Source organism: Gouania willdenowi, chromosome 4 (genome assembly GCF_900634775.1).
Source record: "Gouania willdenowi chromosome 4, fGouWil2.1, whole genome shotgun sequence".
NCBI lineage: Eukaryota > Metazoa > Chordata > Actinopteri > Blenniiformes > Gobiesocidae > Gouania > Gouania willdenowi.
Window position 1 is genome coordinate 18,196,132 of NC_041047.1, and position 21,318 is coordinate 18,217,449.

At 39.3% G+C, this 21,318-nt stretch overlaps 1 protein-coding gene across 1 annotated transcript in view; it reads right to left on the reverse strand.

The window, feature by feature from the left end:
• fbn2b (fibrillin 2b) overlaps nt 1-21,318 on the reverse strand; it is an 82,421-nt gene that overhangs the window by 54,113 nt on the left and 6,990 nt on the right. Inside the window, exons 3-6 of the mRNA XM_028444051.1 lie at nt 14,237-14,319; nt 14,014-14,115; nt 4,879-4,974; nt 3,999-4,094 (exon numbers count right to left, since the gene is read on the reverse strand). Of these exons, the coding sequence (XP_028299852.1) occupies nt 3,999-4,094; nt 4,879-4,974; nt 14,014-14,115; nt 14,237-14,319 (377 nt within the window). The remainder of the gene's footprint in view (nt 1-3,998; nt 4,095-4,878; nt 4,975-14,013; nt 14,116-14,236; nt 14,320-21,318) is intronic.

Here is a 21,318-nt window from a genome sequence, read left to right on the forward strand (position 1 = left end):
GGGGGGGGGGGGGGGTGCATGGGGTTGTTCAGCGTTGACCAACCATAACAGTCTGTTATTCTTATCTGAGTCATTATCATAGCATGAAATGACTCTTTTTCCTGTAGATTGCTGTAATCACCTCTAATGCAGTCTGCCCTTCGCATTGCTCCAGCACAAAAACTCTGCAGCTCAAATGTGACAAGATATTTTACAAAGCACTGGATAATAGGAGAGGAGAAAAAAGCCTGCAGAATCTCATCACTCCATCAGCTATTGTAGTTTCTTTTAGGAGACTTTCAATGCTCAATTCAACAGAGCAATAATAATAATAATAATAATAATAATAATAATAATAATAATACAGGCTTGATCAGATTGGTATGCTAGTGTGTCCAATCAAAGGAAAGATGGTTTCCTTTGATACTGGGATTGTACTAAATATTGCCATTGCAGCAAAATAAATGAAAAAAATATAATTTTATTGTTCTTTGTTAAATCTGAAATATTAGAGCACAGACATTCAAAATCCTTGTAGTTTTCTCATGGGAATTACTGCTTTAAGCCAAATGTGACTGTTTTTAGTTATTTTTCCATCATCTGTATATACATTAAAATGCACAAAGAAATAATGAAATGTATAATTTCAATGGACACAAACTATGCGTTCATATGGTTGCAAGCATGTCGACTTTTTCAAAGTTATCCAAAGACTCACAAACGCATGCCCTAATTTGACAAGTGTAGTAAAAAAAAAAAACAACAAAACATATTGTCAGGACTTAGGAAACATAGAATAAATGGTGGAAAACCACCTCTGCACCACAGGCACATGGACATTTTCTGGATGCTTGACGTGCACTCGTGCAACGGATTTCCCGTGACTCCAGCTAACACACTGGTTGACTTTCATAACCACAGTCCACCAGCAGTCTTCCCACTGAATCACATAATAAATCCACTGACTCTCTTGACCCCAGTTGCACAAACTTTCAAAACCACATGCACAGCAAGTGCACCAAAGAATAGGTCAGGAACATTAGAGTGAAAAACACAAATGGGCCAAAATAAATATTTTGGTTTACTGTATATACTTTATCTGAATTATTGAACATTCCATAACAGCCTATCTATTATCTATGAACTGTTTACTCATGTGGGATACTTGTGGTCTAGTATGTTCCAAAGAAATGTTTGCTTTTCCTTACAGAACTAAAAGTGATGATTTGACATACTGATGTTTAAAGGGCCCATGTTAAGCTGAATCAACTTTTCTGTGCTTTAAACATGATAAAAGTGCTATTTGGGCTTCATACACATGCTCAAAGTGTTAGTTAGAGGGTGATTTTCTCCTTTCTTACTACAGGGTGAGCCCAAACACCTCGCTCCAATTTGATGACGAATTCGGCGCAGCACTGAGGTGGAAACTTTCTGCCATGATTGACATGTAAACCCTAACCCTAACTCATTTCAGCGTCCTTCGCACAGTGCTATGTATGTATTTTCTACGGTCTATGTATGTACCAGCGAACGCCCGCCCCCACGCTCTGTCTCTTGTTTATAAAGCAGCATGAGCTCGGCTATGCAGTGGGTGGGAGGAGGGTGGGCCGTCCTCTGGCCCTACGTCACCGTGCGGGGAGGAGGAAGTCAGTGTCCCATCTATAGACACGCCCACTCATGAATATGCACAAGTAGGCCGCAAATCAGCCTGTTTGTGTAGAGTTGCTCAGAAAGTGACTTTTCAGAGGCTAAAACTCTGGAAAACAGGCGAGTTTAGGAAAATAAACCTCAAATACTATGTTTTTGGGGTTCTTAGAACAAAAGGAGAAACAGCTTGATATGGGACCATTAACACTGGAAAATTTAGACAGGAATTGAGCTATTTTACTTGTCAGAAAAGCTGACTATGATAAATAATCCTTTCAAAATCACATATTCTAAAGCAGTGTTTCTCAAATGGGGGTATTTGTACCCCTAGCAGTACGCAAAGGCACTTCAAGGGGTACTTGAGAAAAGAGAGAGTGGGAAAAAAAATGAATGCATTAAAATATGGAGTTTTATCATTTTTATATTTAGTTAAAAATGATAATCAAAATAATGATGATGGAAATAATTTTGAATAGAACAAGAACTGAAAATACAAGTGTCAGTCTTGGTCCCACACCAGGTGGGAGATGACTGGAAATAATAAAAAAATATAGAAATACATTTATTCGGAAGGCACTAAATACTGTTTCATTCCACTTATTTACAAAATTAGATTCTTTATAATGTGTTATTAATTCCATCATTATGCTCTATAGTTGTTTTTTATAGCATTCTGAGCAAAATGTTGTAGTCAGACAAAGGGATACTTAGATTCAGAAATCAAAGTAAGGGGGTACTTGAGCCAAAAAAAAGTTTGAGAACCACTGCTCTAAAGTTTGACCATTTTTAATGCAAAACCCTAAAAGTTATTTGGTCCCACAAAGTCTCCCAACATGGAGAGGTTTTGCACTCCCCTCCTGCAGTCTTTGTGTGCACAGCTGGCAGGTCCATTTTCATGTCTACTCTGGCCCTCCCATCGTTCTCTCTTCCATCCCCCTCTCTCTTCAATGTCTCAGCTTCCGACCCTCATCAGGCTATGTCCCCAACCTTCCACAAAAAAACTTGATTATGTTGATCCTGTGAGGATGCTGTGGGAATGAGACAAGTATTTGTTGCCAGATGTTTTTTTAGCTTGTCTTGACAAACTACACCCCCAACCACCCCCCACCCCCCACCCGCCACCAATGTTGCATTTTCCAAGTAAACCAGACCCATGTGTTGCAAGAGAAACCAGAACAAGGAAAGCAATGGCACAACATTTAAAATAGGACGCGAGAAAACTGGAAATACGCAGCATGAGATCATTGAGTGTACTTTATTTTACTTCTGCTCACATATACTGTATGGACCAATATCACAAGACTAAGAAGGATATAGTCAGTAGATTTAAAATGCAAGGTTTTAAAAACTCTTTTTTCCACCTCTGCATCCTTGTCTGATAGACCTCATTATTCCCTAGATAACTATCCATTTATTGTCAAATTTATTAGAACCACTTCAACATACACTTCAACAAATAACTTTTTGCCTGCAGTGTTCAAAAGGAAACAATGCCTTACTTAGTAGCAGGATGAGCAAATAGCCAAAGGGTAATCAAACACTGTGGTGCTTTTTGGACAAGACTAATTTAGGCAAGACAAGTCTATTTGTATAGCACATTCAGCTCTGCTATCAGTGTGTTCAACTTTTTTGCAGCATGTTTACTGTGAGCTCCGGGCTCCACTATCTGACCTGTGTCCATAGATCTGAGAGACCTGCTGGGTTCATACCTGACTAACATCTCACTGATGTATTCTGGACCAAACCCATTCACACATTTATACACCAGCAGCAGAACTTTAAAGTCTATTCTGAGGCTGACTGTGAGCCAGTGTAAAGACTTTCAAACTGGAATAATGTGCTCCCATCTAATTTTGTGTTTATATAATAAAATAACAAAGGCTATCTTTCCTTCTGACGCGTTGACTATCCGTTGCGACATTGATACAGAGGGGCGTATTATCTTTTCCCAACACCCTACCTCTACTTCCCCACCACATACACAGCAGAAGCAAGTCTTCAAAGCACAGGAGAACACCACCCACTGTCTGACTGAGCTCGCTCCATGAAGTCATGTGCCATGATAATGAATTAACAGAGTCTGCACTGATAGGTACAACACCCCCAGTCACCAGACCACTTCAAAGCCTTCCTTAACATCTCCTGTTACACTGAAGTGTATGGGATATACTGCAAGTTCACAGCACAGCCAACCACTCCCCCAGTCGGACCTCATCATATTGCAAATCAAGATTAAATTTGTTTGAGAATAGGGCTCAGGGCTTTGAAGTCAAACCAACAATAAGTATGACATGTTGTTGGCTTTGCATATTTTTGCAGAATAAGGTGAAAACAACACACCAAAGGACATTGAAATGAGAAGAAGCTCTCACCTCTCTCGCACTGCGGGCCAGTGAAACCATAGACACAGGCACATCTGTTGGGTCCAATGCAGCGCCCTCCATTCTGGCAGCCATTCTCACACACAGCTGATGGAGACAGAAATAAGAGGAATTTCACACAAAGCGCACACAGCCTCTTTCAGAGAGATACACTTTGATACAGAACCAGCTAGATAAAACAATTACATAGTTTTTCATCCATGGTTTTAAATTTGGATATTGTATATGGGACATTGCACGTCATTTCAACAAATGGCCCACGCACTTCAGTCTCAACAAATTCTGCGATTCTTATTAATTGTTTCGTAATTATTCATTTGGCACTCTGTACATTTTTTGTTTGATCGGATAAACACTTGTTGAGATATGGCCAATTATGTGAGGGGGGTATGTGTCGATTTTTACACGTCCTTATTTTTCTTCCATTTTCAGCTTCCAATATCTCAGGAACTACATCATATAGGAAACTGAAATCTAGTATAGTAATACAGCTCCACCTACTCTCTCAGAATATACAACAATATATGCCATACATTTGTTCTGGTAGGCATGCCGGCCCGTCAAAACTGAAAAAAAGTTTGTCGGGGTTTCGGTCTTGAACATCTTTGGGCCTTCAGTAAAAAACTCTCAGCTCCTTGTAATTTCATCAGCTTTGAGCTATGTACACATATCATGCTCAAATCACCAATGATTAGTCAGATACATGCAGTGGTTATTGGGTGACATGGAATGACACATGTGTAACACAACATGGTATTAAATGCCATGTGCTGAAACAATGATTGTACTTCTATAATGATAAAGATGTCATTGAAGGCACAACGGATGCTTAAAGAACTTAAATTACACCTCTGCAAACCTGTTTACTTACGCTGTCCACAGTGGTTGCCTGTGTATCCCTTTGAACAGGAGCAGGAGTCCTCATTGCAGCTTCCTCCATTCATGCATCTGACGTTACAGGATTGAACTGTAGGAGAGAGCAGAGTTTTTATCAACTGTTGCCCAGATAAAAGGCTTGATATGTATTACCGCTATATCTTCCTACACAACTAAAGCACACATTAGGTAGAGGAGAGCCAGTAATTGGAGCCAACTTTCAGACTGGAAACTAAAGAAAGAAGAAACAGGGAAGAGGAATCTGGTCCAGTTGGAGAACAAATGAACAAGATACACAGAGTGAGATGAAATAAAGGAAAATTACTAGATTAATAATAACTGAAACTAATCCACACGACAAACTGCTGGGAAAAGGAAGCTACGAGCAGATTCTTTGGGACCGGACAGATCCAAAAATCCTGTGAAGTCCACTGCACCCCTTTTCACTCCCCACTTCCCAGACCAGGTTGGATAGGACGGTTTAGGAATGTTTTCAGCTGGTATCCCACATAATTTCTACCAGCACTTTTCTGGCACCACTTCTGGTTTCTTTTCGTGCATGCAGTCTGTGGTTGTTTCAGCTCTTAAAAGCCTGCTCACTTAAGGTTTGTTTTGTGGCCTTACAGTCCAAGTAGTATCCAAACAAACTTGGGACTGACTATCAACTTTGTTACTGGTGTGAAGCAAACCATAGATGATAGAAAATGTAAGTTTACACAGCTTTTGTGAGGGCAGTGAAAAATATATTGGTAACACTTAACTTGGAGTTTTATACATAAGGCTGACATTACACTGTCATTAGCATCAATAAGGTGACATGAAGGTTGTCGTTAAGTGTCGTTCGCAAAAAAATTGCCATGTTTTAATACCTAGCTCAACCAACGGCAGCCGACAACACAAACTAAGATGAATTGGTCCTGAAATATATACCAGTATATATTTTTTTATTTGATAAGGACAGAAATGCTTCAGACTTGACTTGGGACACATAAATTATAACCACTGAAGTCGCAAACAGATCGCAGACAGACTGGACCGGGACAGATTTTCTGTCCCAGACAGGAATTCGTCCCGGTCCGCTCTCGTTGCAGCGTGCATGAAGCAGTCTAGTTAAAGGCATGGCTGCTAATAAACAGTCCCCACATCCATACAAGGCAGGGAGGGGTAATCTATGGAAATTTACTGGATGACCTCTCTGAGCAAAGCCAGTCTTGGCTGGTGAACCATTGTAAGGGTGACTGGACTAATCTCTCAAACATATGCTGGCAGAAAAATAATTGGTCTTCCTAGCAGCATGGCAGCTTTGTGATGAGTCAGCGTTTACGGTACATAAAACCAATGAGAACACAGTACAGCAGCTCATATGAGGGAATCAAAGCTTTACCACTTACATCACTTTAGAAAAAAACTATCCAGTGCATCTTATTCATCAGCTCAACTTGACTAGCTTCCACATGGCAGCTAGCTTAATGAGACTTTTTCTGGGTTGAGGCACTTGGCCACAGGAGTTGTTTCTCATTTTAACTGTACCAACAGACTGAGTATGATTTAGGTCAGTCATAATGACTGAATATACTCCTAAGTAGCGATTTATAGCATTCACACGTCTACCTTACTGGGCGAACACTGGGGACACATTTCGTTAGCATGAGTCAAGATGCATTAATCTTGGATCCCAATGTGCAGCAGTTTAAGTCGAAGCACGTCAGAGGTGTAATTCTATGAAATGGTCATCAAGCTTTTATTAGTTCCATGTATTTTATGCCTCTCCAAGTCCAGAAGGAATTCCAGTCAAGTTTCTCATGTGCAACACTTGGCAGAGTTCCCCTTAAGATTTGGCCGCCTTAACTCTGAATTGTGTCCCATGGTAACACATGGTAATATATTATTCAAAGCCATGGTTTGCTTTTGGTTTCACTGTTCTCATACCTATTTTTTATGTTGAAATTTTGAAACCTGAAACTCATTTAAAATATTAGGCTCAATGCAACACACCCTTCAGCTTCTTCACGTGTGACCCACAAAAAAAAAAAAAAACTGTAATGTGAAACACAAATGAAGAGTAGGGGGAGTGACTGCAGTTTTTCCTACCAGTAGTGAAATGCTCCCCAGGAGATGAGGGAATATTTGTTTTTGCATACCAAATTTTTAACAAATGCCCTTTCACACAATACCAGATTTTAAATAGGTCAGCGGAAAATCTTTGGGTTTAGCAATGTTGCCTCACAACATAAGGATTATTGGAAAAGGCCCCAATTGGAGAGTGGAGAGTTTTTTTTTTGTGGCTTTTTTCAAGGATGCATGGGGCTTCTTTAGATATTAGAGCTTATTTTGACATGTTAGACATCTTAGCTAGATTCTCTAAGTTTATTCAAATTAGTTCATTCTCTCATCTCTATTGGTTGAAAGAAACATCCTCATTTTGGTATTTTCACTTTTTTCAGGTGTTCTAAATTGGTCTGTAAACTCATACTCTTCTTGTTATTGGTTCAAAATATGGTTCATTATTTATTATTATCTAAGAATACATTTATGTATGCTTGTGATTGTCAGTCTAATGCAGTGGTCCACAACCACTGGGTTGTAAATGGGTATTGATCCGGTGAACCATTCGGTGCCCGGGCAACAAAAAAATAATAAAGTCTGAAAAAAGTGAAGAGTTGCATCTTAACACTGGCACACTTGGTTCAGTGCAGAAATGAGGCTCCAATAATGGGAGCAGCCTTCTGTGCATAAAATCGTGACCAAAAAAACCACCAACATTTTAGCTTATCACTTTTTAAAACTCCTAGGGTTTGATTGGGGAACATTTTTAAACTGTGACTGTATTTCATCTACTACTAAAGCCAGTGTGCCCCCAAAACCACTACCAAAGTGACAATCCTGATGTTTTCACAGATTGAAAGTTATACCAAAACAATGACAGATGTTGATATTGTGGCTTCCGCGAAAAAAACACCCATTTAGAGACGTCACGTCCCAGGGAACACCATAAACAAAAAAGGCATCAAGCAAATCACTGCATTCTTTGTCTGGCGAAGAAACACAAGAAATCACGGTTACAATGAAGTAAAACTTTAGAAAGTGGAAATTTCAACTTTTGACATTGTGAGTAAATTCTCCCATTTTTTCAGAAGAAAATACCGTATGATCTATGAGGCTTACACTTTATGTTTTTCTGTGTTATCAACTTAGTAATTATCATCCCCAGCAGTTTTAAGCTATAGACATTAAAACACACAACTGAGTTTTTAAAAGAGATTTTTGGTCAATTTATTTTCATTGATTTTCCATTTAAGTTACTATAACGTTGATAAATAGTTACACTAATATGAGGTATTACAGTAAACACAACTACTAATAATTTACATTCACTGATCACAAATATATACATGATTCACATGTTGAAGTGTCAATATGCTGTGGGTTTAGTCGTCTCCCCAGCAGTGAACCAAGTAAATTAGTTTATGTATTCTGAGATGAAAGTAGCAGGATATGACGTAAGCACATCATACTTTGACCTCACACCTTAGTAGCAGTAGATTATCACCTGCAGGTAGAGGGAGATGACTTGCCCATGTAACCTATGCCTGAAAAACCACATGTGCCTCACTGCAGGATGGGGGATGTGAGTGTGCATGTGTGTCTGTGGGCTGTGTGCGTGCTTACGTGCGTGCGTGTCTTATCCTTAAGCTGAAATGACTTGGGTGCAGTACTGTGGCAGCACAAAGCTCCTCTGTACTCCTGTAGTGTCGTCGTTGGTTTGCTCACATCTGGGCTTTTTTTTTTTACAAGAGGCCACGAAACACAGGAAGTCCCCCCTTGTGTACCAGTGTGTATGTGTTAGAGAATGTGAGTCTGATGGAGAGCTGAGGAGCTTTATTGGTGTGTATGTCTTGATTTACATGCTCCCCAGAGACTAGTGATGGAGACCCCTGCTCAGCATGGATAGACTGCATCATGAAATACAATGCTGTATAAATCATTACAGTAGGTAAAGGGTCAGGTACAAACACATCCTTTTGTTGGTGATGGTAGCTAAATAATATTATTACCAGTAGAGAACTGCCTGTCCCTATTCACAAAAGGAATGAGCTAAAAAAAAATTCCAAGACAATGGAAACATACGTACCACTTAAAAATGTAATTGGATTTTTAAAAAAAAGTGTTAATTTCGTTTAAAGAAATCAAAAATAATAGATGATGATAATCAACAATCGTGATAAACCATCAGTGGATCATAGATTTCGTCAGGGTTTTTCAAATAACACATTGGTTTGAATTGTAAAAGGCTTTAATATTGAAAAACTTAAGAACGGATCAGGGTGGAAACACAAGCACTGTGTCAAAACATCTTCCAGGGCAAAGTAGGTTGAAATTTCAGGAATTCCATGAACTTCAAAGTCACGATAGATTGCTTTCCAACTGAGCATCACGTTCATTACTGAGAGCAAATTTCCTGTTTAACATTTTTTTCAGCATTGTCGGCACATAAAATAAGCTATAGTTTGTTTTTACAGCTTCCTGAAGGTTTTAGGCTGACTGCCATATATGATTAAATAAAACAAGCAATGGAAACTTGAGCTGACGTCAATAGATCAATAAATACAGGAAGTACGTTTTACAAATGTAAAATGAGCAACAATGCTGATTTTTAATTCACCATCTAACAAACATTTCAGAGTGTGCTTGTTTTTCTCATTTGGAACCCTCAGCAGTATTCTGGGTAAATTACGAAGCTTATTGAATTAGCTGGTTTTCTTAGCTCAAACCTTAACAGACAGTGCAGCACGCTGCAGTCAGGATAGTCAGTGTTATGGCAGCATGGTTTCTAATTATAAGGTCCCCTCTCTCCTTTCCCAGGGTTCACTACTGCTTTTAGTCAATGGCCAATGTTCCCCCGTCACTCGTCAGACAGCTGTTTCTCAGCACTGGGGCGAGAACATCCCTGGTAATGATTTTGTAATTATGATTATAGAAAGACAAGGTAATAAAGGTCACCCTGAATGATCCTCAGCACAGCTGCTCAGCCCTAAAACGAGTGTTTATTACTTACAGCGTGAACCCTGTTTGTTCGGGAAGTGACACGACAACTTCAGGTTATCAGTAAATTCGGCTCGTGTGGTTGTAAAGCCACACCGGCTTAGTAAAGGATTTAGCTTTTTATATTCCTGATGATGCCCTTCCTCAAAAAACATGTGTGTGTATTGTTTGTTGGCAAGGCGCTAAGATTCCAAGGAGCACCTTTAGAGAAAAAGACAATGCTAGTTCTCATGGTTCACCATCTGTGTGGATAGTATGGTAATCAAGGACATGTGATTACGTGAAGTAACTCACAAATGTGTTGCTGATTTGTTTAAAAGTCTGCATTCCTCAGGCAAGATATGAGCCGTAGCAATACTGTCTTTAATCCAGGAAAGCAGGGTGCTAACATGAGGTTTTATAATCAAGATGGAGGAAATTGTTCTTTTAATATGTTATCCGGAAAACTGCAATTTGCTTCGAACTGCAATGAATTATCTTGTAAATAGTGGAACTTCATCAACAAATGGACTTGGGAAGAACAGTTTGGATTAACGGTGCAGTCTGCAACTCTTATAAAAGTGGGTTTTTGTCATATTTGCTAAAGCTGTCACTATGTAAGGACAGCTTTACATGAAACTAGTAGTTTGTGTAAAAAAGTCTGTGTAAAAAAAAAAACAGACTCCTGCAGTTTTTGGCAGATTGCCAGAATGCACCGCGACCGAGCAAAAAGAACCAATCAGAGCCAGGATTGTGTTTGATGGGCTGTCTGACAGCTGTTGCTCACAGGCCCCGCCCCTTTCCCGGGGCTGGAGCGCCGTCTTTTTTACTGTGTATGCCAGGGGTGTCGAACTCCAGTCCTCGAGGGCTGGACTCCTCAGACTTTTAGATGTGTCCCTGCTCCAACACACCTGAATCAAATGAATGGCTCGTTATCATGCTTCTGCAGAGCTTGATCACAACACATTGGTCTCCATCAGGAGTGTTTGAGTAGGGACACATCTGAAAGTCTCAGGAATCGGGCCCTCGAGGACTGGAGTTTAACACATGTGGTGTATGGTCTGGAGGAGTAGAAGATGGAATAGGTGACTTTTCTGCTTGAAAGGTAATTACTGCTGCTTGATTTACATTATGTTTGATTTGTAATTGTTACACTAGAACTCTGTGGTGCATGTGTTGTTTGTGTGTATGCAGCAGCCTCCGTGTGAGCTGTTGTAAGTGACACTGTGTTGTTGCTGCTTCTACTGAGGTGTGTGCACATTGAGAGAGAGAAGTGCTGCAGTAATATGTTATATTACTGTGATGTTGCAGTCGGACTAATGTTAGCTTGTTAGCTCTTCTGAGGGAGGGACTTTGGAAAGTTTGGAGGCAGGGCAAGAGAGCAGCAGGAAGGGAGGGGGAGAGAGGGATCTGAAAGTTGCGGACTGCACCTTTGACCTAAAAATTGTCAGTGGACAGGAGAAAAACATATGAACAAGATTACAGGGAGATCTACCACTCCTATCACAAATATCTATGGTAGTTGGGAAAATTTGAGCAAGCCTTGCTTTAGAGTAATGACACCTGAAGAAAACTTTAAAGTGGATCAATGTCAGACGAATAAGCTTCAATGCATAGTCCCACCAGCATTGGTCAAAGACCACTCCTAGTTCATTGTCCCAGGCTTGTTTTGTTTTTGTGGTTAAATAATTATCATATGATTGAATAATGTTATATATTTTAGAGGTGATTGACTTCTGTGAGGGGGTTAATCGTGAAAGTTCAATCCAAGGCTGCACAGGAGGAAGGTAAGGAAAACTAGGGAATAGATATCAAACTATATATAACATACCACTGACCATACACCAAATCTGCAACACTTAAAAACATTCAGTGAAAATAAACATTTCAAGATGGTTAATTTAATATTAAAACTTTATCACGTGCAGCAGTATTTAACTCTACTCAGTACTAACTACATCTGTTATATGTATTTATCTTTGTGAGTTTGAATCCTGCAAAGTAAATCAGATTTTAGATGTAGCTCTTTGGTGACTTGAGATCCTGAGGGCTCCTCACATGGTCCATGCGGGCTACCTGGTGCCCACGAGCACCATGTTGGTGACCTCTGATTTAATGTAACAACAAAAAAGTATTTTATCGCTGGAGGGACTCATGAACCAAAACGTGAGTTAAATGTTTTACAGTACATGACTGTCTGAACGAGCCCGGAGAGGCGTGACAAGAAGTTTACTGTGTACTTTAATCTATGATGTCCTCCATGGCTAACTATATTGATAGAAAACTTTAAAGGAACTGTTCAGACTTATTTGTGTGGCTTATTGGTTTCTTTTCAGGGTGTTTGTGGAGCTGCAGAAAAGCAGTGTTTAATAGCAGCAAAGAACTGAGTGGCAATTATATCAGCCCAGGCTCTGCTTTGCTCTGCTTTGCTCTGCTTTGCTCTGCTTTGCTCTACTCCTAATTTATCACTTCACTTTTCGGGGGGCGCTCATGGCCCAAAGGAACATGACCTCATAGCCGTTCCTGAATCACTGACTGTGCAGGACGTCTCTGCATGTGTCCTGCCATACAGGTCAGAGGCAGCTTTTCCACTCCTTCACAATAAATCCTGAGTAGAATAAAATCCCCGTTCACACCTCTGGGTCACAGCCAATGATGAGAGTTTTTGTATCTAAGATAAGTATCAGCGTTTGTGTTAATGTGTGTGAAAGTGAAAATGTGGAATGTGTGCATGTGTGAAGGGTCTGGCTGGGGCCAGGCCGTGACTGATGAGCTGACATTGGCCTACTAAAGCAGTGAAGCTGAACACATTGCACACTACGTAACACATTCACATTAACACACTAACACACATAAGCACACATAGGGAAAAAAAAAAAAAAAAAACTAAACTGGTGACTAACAACAGTTTAGGTTCATTAGGAACACGCCAACAGTAAATAGAAACCCTTGACAGATCACCGTCTCATCCTGTTTGTCTCAGAAATACAAACAGTTTTCCAAACACTCTGCAGAGCAGTTTTATTTCCTCGCACACATCTGTGACTAAACCCAGAATACTGAGTCAGGGCAACCAGACTCTATGTGACCCCAAGGACATGGCACAAACCCGGGCTTTAATACAATAATATTACACTGATTGAACCCGTCTCCAGGCTCCAAAAAGAAAATTATATAAACGACAGCAGAAACCAGCACATAACGTTTAGGGTAGGGAATATAATTTACTAGGATTAAAGAAAAGTTAGGCAAATCCACAAAAAATCATGGCCATGCTATTTTTATCTTGCAGAGAATTAGAGTAGTATTTGTGGTACATTGGCTTAACTGAAACAAAACTTTTTATGTAGTCTCTTGTTGTCTTGTTTCCTTTTTCTTCATTGTAATTACGGAAATTGTAAAGTGGTCAAGACAGTTTATATGGTCAATATATTTACAAGTCACAAATGGTGAAATTCTAGTCTCTTTAAATAACTTAAGTGTTGCAAGAACAAGTAAAAAAAAAACGTTTTGGTGTGAACTGACTGTGTGAAAACAACCCTCCTTAATCCTTTCAAATGTTATGTGCACAACTTTTTCTAGGAAAATGTTAAAGTTCAAGAATTTATCACTTGCAGCTGTGAAGAGGTGCCGGCGGTCACCTTTCTGTCCTCTGACAGAACCCAGCTAGCTTTCCTGACTTGTGCTCACTCTACAAACATAAATAGAAGATTAATGGCTTCATCTTTGTGTTCTGATTCGACTGATTAAATAAGAATGCAAATTTGATCATTGGATTTTAATTGACAAGTGAAGTTGGAAATCAATAGGATACTGCTTTTTGTGGAAAGAGTGAGTTTAATAGATGGATGAAAACAGTGGAAAATACACAGTAACAATAAAGCATGCATGAGTTGTGATGGGGCGGACATTTTTTTATTATTACGTGAACCAGAAACTCAATAAAGATGCGTTTCTTAGCAGTTAAAGATTAATTCTGGAAAAGCAATGAATTTCTGATAGATGAGCAAACTACTGGCATTATGTTTGCCTTCCTTAGAAATGGGCTGCTGGTCTATTAATGGTGTGTGTGTGTGCGTGTGTGTGTGTGAATAGGGGAGTTACTGACCTCCTGCTGTGGCTCCACAGCTGGGAGAGAGCTGTCCGTTTGTACAGGTACACATGTTGGGCCTTGAGCAGAATCCATCGCCACAGGAGTTCCTGCAGATCGCTGAAGAAAGGGAAGCAGAACAGAGTTGATTTCAGCAGATACTTTATTTTACGTCCCTGTGTGCTAAGTTCTGTGCTTATACTGTATGCGTGAAAGAGGATTTGATGATGGAGGAACTCACGAACTATGCACTGGTTCCCTCCGGGCAGAGTTTTCCAGCCTGGACAGCAGTATGAATGGAAGCGAGAGCCACACACATTGGGCCTGAAGGAGACAAAAGGAATGAACAAATAAACTTAGGTCTTTCCAAGTCTTCCATATTTCAGTAATATCCCCAAAACAAATAACCTCAGTTATGAGATTTTTTGTTCTGTTTTAAAAATAAACAGAACAAATGTTCAGTTATAATTAAAGTGGTGTAAGCCTACTAAATAACCAACTTACCGCTTACATACTGACTTTTGATATTGTTATACTCAATTATTACATAAAACATTCTTGTATTCCTGCTTACTACGGTCTAGCAATACGCAGTGAGCTGTGTTAATGTTATCCTTCATGACATAACTCAAATAATGTACAGTAATCTTTATAAGCTTGTGATAATATACACTTGATGTGGAATGTAGCTATAAGCTTTTACCATGTCAAATGCTGCAACTTGTAAGGTCAATGTTATTGATTGTGTGGTTGAAAATGCAATTTTTAATAGGAAAATGTAACTCATGAGCAGGTACATGCTCGTGGATGTGTGTGCCTGGGTATGAAAATGGTGTACTTGAACTTTTACGGTAACTTTTCCAATGTAATGTAATTTGTGAGATGCAGTTGTTGGTTGAGTTCCCAATGGGAATACAAATGTGAAATGTGCGAGTATTGAGAATATGAAGATAGGGGTAGGTGCATATAAGCTTCCTTGCTTCAGTCTACTACTTTTGAGCTTCCATTACTGTGTAATGATGTGATTTCTGTAAGTAAATTAATGTAAACAGCTCAAATAAACTAAACTAAACTAAAATGTTGATCCAAAAAGACTCCTCCAACGATGGACAGAGGAGGAAGAAAAATAAGATTTAACTTGAGGAGTTGCACTTCTTTGTTTTAACTTTAAAGAGTAACTAAACCCCTGCTTTCTCCTGATCTGCCACTAGGAGGGAAATTAAATAAAAAAAAATGCCTTGATTATGGGCGGGGCTTCTAGAGCAGTTAAAACACGCCCAGTCTATACTATAAAATCTCCAGTGAAAAATCTATGCTATGTTAACTAGCTACTCATTACTCACTATACCTCTCTATTCACTCTTCTCTTAATCCATCCTCCTCACCACAGATTGTAGAGCCCACAGGTGATAGTTTTTATAAAAGGGGCGGGGCTAACAGTGCTTGTTTGTGATGCAAGATGGTCCCAAAATGTCACATGATCTTGCTCTCAGCCAATAGCAGTCGCTCTGATATTTTAAATTTCAAATTGAAATACTTTGACTAAAATGTTGAGAGTTGGACCAGAATCAATCAACAGCACTACTTCATACCCAAATACATTTGTATTCAGCAGCAAAAAGTGTTTTAGGGGTTTAGTTACTCTTTAAGCTTCAAAGAAAATGGCTTTGTGATAACATTCCCACTATTGATGACTGGATTATCATTCAAGATATATATGTAATGTAAATACTTCCATATGCTGTAAGATTAGAACATGACACATTTGAAAAGTTTTGGAGACCATGAAAAAGATTTATTTCAGCACCCTAGTCAGTTTTAAGATGTGACTGCGCCAATGAAATTGGTAGAATGTTTGTTTTTTTACTTTATTATACAACTATGGATGCATATATGTTGTTTTGTTGATACTGTATACATATTTTAAAACTTGGGACTGAAAGACATAAGGTCATATTATATTTGTACTGTCTATTTTCAATAAAAATTGAAACTACAAAAAAAAAGGTTTGTTCTTTCTGCAATAGTCTCTGCTCTGCCATCGTTTGCAGAGTCTCATTTCCACCACAGCAGCTCTCCTTCTTTGCGCTGGAGGCTCAGGCTGTGGCACCAAACTTTGACCTTGTGTGACAGATGTAAGAGTCATCACAGCTACAGAGCAGCCGGGCAGGTTCAAGCCGCACAGTTTTCCTCTGAGGAAATGGGTAAACCACATCTAGAAATGACAGACTCTGCTTACACATGCACAAAGGCACACATAAACATGAAGCAGGATCAAAAGCTGCAGCTGCTTTACAAGCTGAGGCAAGGGATACGTTGTTTTTTTTGTAATTTTTTTTTTTGCATTAATGAGTCACGAGAGACCAATACGTCATCCAAGACAACTTAACACGTGCGATGAGGATTTTGTGCAATTGCCAACGCATAATTAAATGTTGTCTGTGGAATAAAACTACCTAAGGCGTTCAGTAGGGATAGGGATGGGGTTGCACTAATGACACTTTCTGTCACCTTCCATAGCGTGTAATGACTGGTTTTATGGTCTGCATGGTCATCTTTGTTCATAGCTTTCTGTTTTTTTATGCTGATGTCATGACAAAGGGGGGGCCAAAGTATACTTGGGACACGCCTTATCAAGATTCTCCTAATATATTGACATTTTCTGCAGAATCTCTAGACTAAATCGTCTAAATGTCTGCCTTTATTTTACAAATGAAAGGAAAGCATTTATATTGACCTTTAAATAGGATATACTAAAAATAGACTTCAGTTTATTACAAAACAGTTTTTATACTAATGTTTCACACACATCCTGGGTTTCATTTCTGGTCCTGTTTTATTAGTTTTCTTTTCTTTTACACTCTAACCTCTACTGCTCTGTCTTTCTTTCTCTCTCACCCTGTGAGTGAATAAATGAATACAGTGTAACATTTTTGTTATGGCTTTACTTAGGTTTGTCATTTCTGTTCATTACCGTTTCAAATCAGAGCGGCTGTGAATGCATCTGTCCTCCTACGGTTAATGTTATTATTAGTTTTTATCGGTGACCATGCACATCTGATGTGCAAAAACAGAACTCGCTATGCACCGCAGAATCTTAGCGCTCGAAACTATTTTGAAGTAAATTGAATAAAGGAGTATTCAGTCTTTGTTCTGACAGACCGTTTCCTTCTGTGCTAGAGGAAGTAATCCCCATAAAATGCTGTAAAACTTAAGCCCTTGACCTATGCAGGGTTAATCACGATGTGAGAAGTAAACTAGAAACTTCCCTTTTTGTATCAATGAATACCTTGAAAAGTAGCTTTCGATACCAGGAAACCCGTCAGACAATACTTAAATACTTTGTATTGCGTTTACCAATTATAGTTTAAGCCTACTAACAAATACAACTTCAGTTATAGTCAGAACTTGTTGGAGTCTTCCAACTACAAAGGATTTGTAGATCTTTGAATGACTTCAGGGATAGGTCAAGCTACAAAGTCGGTAATTAAGTGCAAATAATGACCTTTCTAAATTGTTCCTGTGTAAAACAGCTGACCTTCCTTCCCTCCTCATAGAGAGTGCATGGTAACCATGTGCCGTCACCAGCGAGATGACAGCTGGCTTTAAATCTCTGATGGATGGAGAGCAAACAACACCTCCAATCACATTACCAGATGGCAAGAGAGAAGAGACAAACAGGTGGGAAATGAGACATAAGATACTCACGTGGGCACAAATGAGATTAAAAATAATAATTTTCATTGAAAATAGAAAAAGCCTCTGTGAGGTTTAAAGAGAATGTGAAGCATGTTGTTTGTTTCACCGTGTGAAAAAAGGTGAAAGATGATTAGAAGAACAAACAGGAAAGTGCTGGAAAGGGAACAGGGGATCAGTGGGAGAGAAAGCAAAACAAGCGAATGCTGAGAGGAGGAAGCAGAAAAAGGAGCAGGAGTGGAAAGCAGAGATATGGAAACGAGGCAGAAAGAAAGCAGCGTGCACGAGGAAGCCAGAGGCAGAGAAAGCCGTTGGCCATGCAGCTAAAAGCACTCAAAGCTAACAGTGCTTGGGGGGAAAAAAAACTTGAGAAATGAGCTGGAAAGGACACAAGCATTCCCACATTTAAATTAGCAGTAAAAACACAACATCCATCTCATTTTTCCCATGCAACATTGAAGTTTTTCCATTCGTCCAAACCTATGGACACTCCATGAAGACTACAAAGTTCTAACCCTGAGCTCTAATACACTGGTTTGTTTTTCTACCACGTCTCCTTGCCTTTGGGTCAGGTTCTGATCTCCATGAAGGAGAAAACCCTTCAGAAGGGGAACTTAAGTAAAACTGAATGAAACGCAGTGATATAGAAGGCCTCGTATGGGTTTTCCTCCTTAATGAAATGTCCGACCGTACTCAAAGCTCAATCTAAAGAAGATTAACTCTTTTTTCACCAAGTCACAGTCTTGATTCATTAACAGGGAGATTGGATGTGGACACCAGCTCTTTAAAAAGCAAAAAAAGAAGATACAAAGTACTTCTTTGATTGAAGCAGCTTAAATGTCGGAACAGGACAAAGGGTTCAATGAACCATTAGTAAGTATGTCAATGGTATTCAGTCGGTGCAATTGTTTTTGTTACTTTTAAATGACTGGGAAATGAAGGACAGAAAAAACAATCGTTATTTTTGCATACACAGTTCTTACTGAGTTTTAGCACTGACAGAATTAGTGACTGTAAAAAAAGCTGTTATCAGGCTTTGGCCTAAGGGTCCTTCCTACTCAGGAATCAGCCGGGTCAAAGGTTAAGACAGTTCTGAGTAGGCAGTCTCCAAGGACCTACAAAAAGGGAGCCGTGGAAAAATGACTTCAGATAGTTTGTTTGAGAAAGGATATGGAGCAAAAATTCAGAGTTTTCCAAAGCTGGAGGTCAAATGACTGCTTATGTTGGTGTACGTTTGTGCGCGTTCATGTGCCAACATTCATGCCATAGGTCAGAGATCCTCTTCCTGGTACATGACTGCACTTCAGGAGACACTTAACTGAAAGAAAGCTTTGCACATGAATGAGAAACACCTGTGTTTGCTGATCTGTTTATAGACATGAGGCTGATACAACGATGAGTTAAAAAAAAAAAGATACAAATTGAGTGAGAGATTAAAGATTTATGTGATAAACATGTGGTTCTTTCAAATCAGCCGAGTCGGCCATGATGGAACAAAAGTGTCCATGGAGGGCTGTAAATTTAGCAGAGTACATATTAGAATGCCATACTCATTTAATCACATCTTAAATACAATTTCCCAACTACATCTTTTTGGCCTGTGAAGATGTGTGGTTTTGAACTTAGGAAAACTCGTAGCTATAGTGTTTGGTGAGTGAAAAAGGCTTGGTTTAAAGAACTTGGGTAGATCAGCAGTGGATCTTTTAAATTGACAACTGGCAGGAAAAAAAAAACACAACAATGAAGAAACTGAAAGAAAAATAGCACAGCAGAGAAAAGAGAGTTTAAAAAAAGGGAAAAGAATGACACACCTGTGAGTTGAAAGTCAGTTATGGTGGATTACAATGTGAACTGTGTCTCACAGTAACTGTATATACTCATGTCTGTGAAAAGATTTGTTTGGATTCAGAAGTAGATTCTGTTAGTGTGGTGATATCAAGTTTCAGACTTTTTCTGAACTAAGTAGAAGCTACTTTAATCGTAAACCACAAGCCACTTACAACTGTGTTCCTACAGCTCAATATTAGCCAGTGCACTGACTGAGTATTTAGACAGAGAACACTAAAACAGAAGGAATCCTCATAGATATAAACCAGAGAGGGAAAATGGCAGTTTTTCTTTGAATAATAAAATACTTCTATTTTGTACTTACTCTCTCTTTCTTTCCTTTAAATTATAAGTGTAGGCTAAAAAGGATCTTGGAAAAGACGACAGTGACTCAAAATCATTTTCAAGTGTTTGAATGCTCCTGAACTTGGCAGTCAAAGTGTCTCTTTGCAGAACTCTTTGAGGTGTTGCCAAAAAAAGGCTACATAAAAAGGTTTACCAGCATAAATATAACATGTGAATCGTCCTCAATGTTTAGTATTCAAGCTTAATTCATTATTAAAGTTCTTACTATTTTCAGTTGGCTCTGATTTAAAGATTGAAATAAAACCAAAATGTCTGCTCTGACTGCACGTTTCTTGTACTTCCAACCTAAGTGTCAATCACTGGCCGTGTAAAGAAAGCCAGACCAGCGAGCAGCCAACCGATGGTCTGAGCAGACATCGCCTGTGTGGATTGATGCCTGGGTGCAGTGTGTGTTGGAAGCCAATAAATCAGAGTCAGCCAGCATCAGACCCAACACCACGGGAGACAGACCAGGGGACACAGCACTCCAGCCAGCAAATAAACAGTGCCCCCCCCCCAGCCCAAGGCCTGCATAATGAGCATCATTAAACTATAACCTACATCCATCTCCCACACAGAGAGTCTGTGAAACCCACTGAGTCAGTAACAATTCTACAGGATTGGTGAAAGACATAACAAACAAACAACATCACATCTTATCACGAACACGATTAGTTCATCATCAAAGCTTCTCTTCAGGTGGTTACAGGAAACAGCTCCACATGCAGATGACCAATATAAGCAGATTCCAAAGAGACTGTGATTAGCTTTCAGCTAACAACTCTCTGACATTAACTGAAAGTGACGCCATCTCATTATGTCTCAGCTTTGGCCAAATAGTAAAAGTAGACCAAAAGGTAAATCAAGGACACGGACCCAGAATTAAATCCTTATCCCATAGAAATATTTACAAAGATGTCAAAGACATTGTCTGACTGATGGTGATTGTGTTGGCCCAAGCCTAGAGGGAGAAGAACTGAACATCCTACCAACAACACATATTGTAACATCTCAAACATGCTCTGTATCATCACACAAAACTATTTCATTCCCGACACAGCAGCAGTGCATTTAAATCTTTATGGTTTGATGGAAAATGCCTTCAGCCTTTTGTTACTTGTTTTAACAAAACCACACACTATTGGATGGAAGTAATCTGCTGTTGTGCAAGGTCCTGTGATTTCTTAACTCTCACCTCTGGCTTCTCACTGCATACTTTTAGTTCGCTCACATCAAGGATTTCACTTTTTTAGTTCGATGTCTATTATAGCAAAATGTGTGGCTCTGTAAACACTGGAGTTGTCAAACAGCATCACTTTGTCATGCTTTCAGTGAAAAGTACAAACCATAAAGGGCTGACATCACAAAAACTGCAGACGCAGGGCACTTTTCTGTGTTTCACATGGACAAATGCCATCCATTTTCACCAACCTGATTGACAAGGCAAACACATCT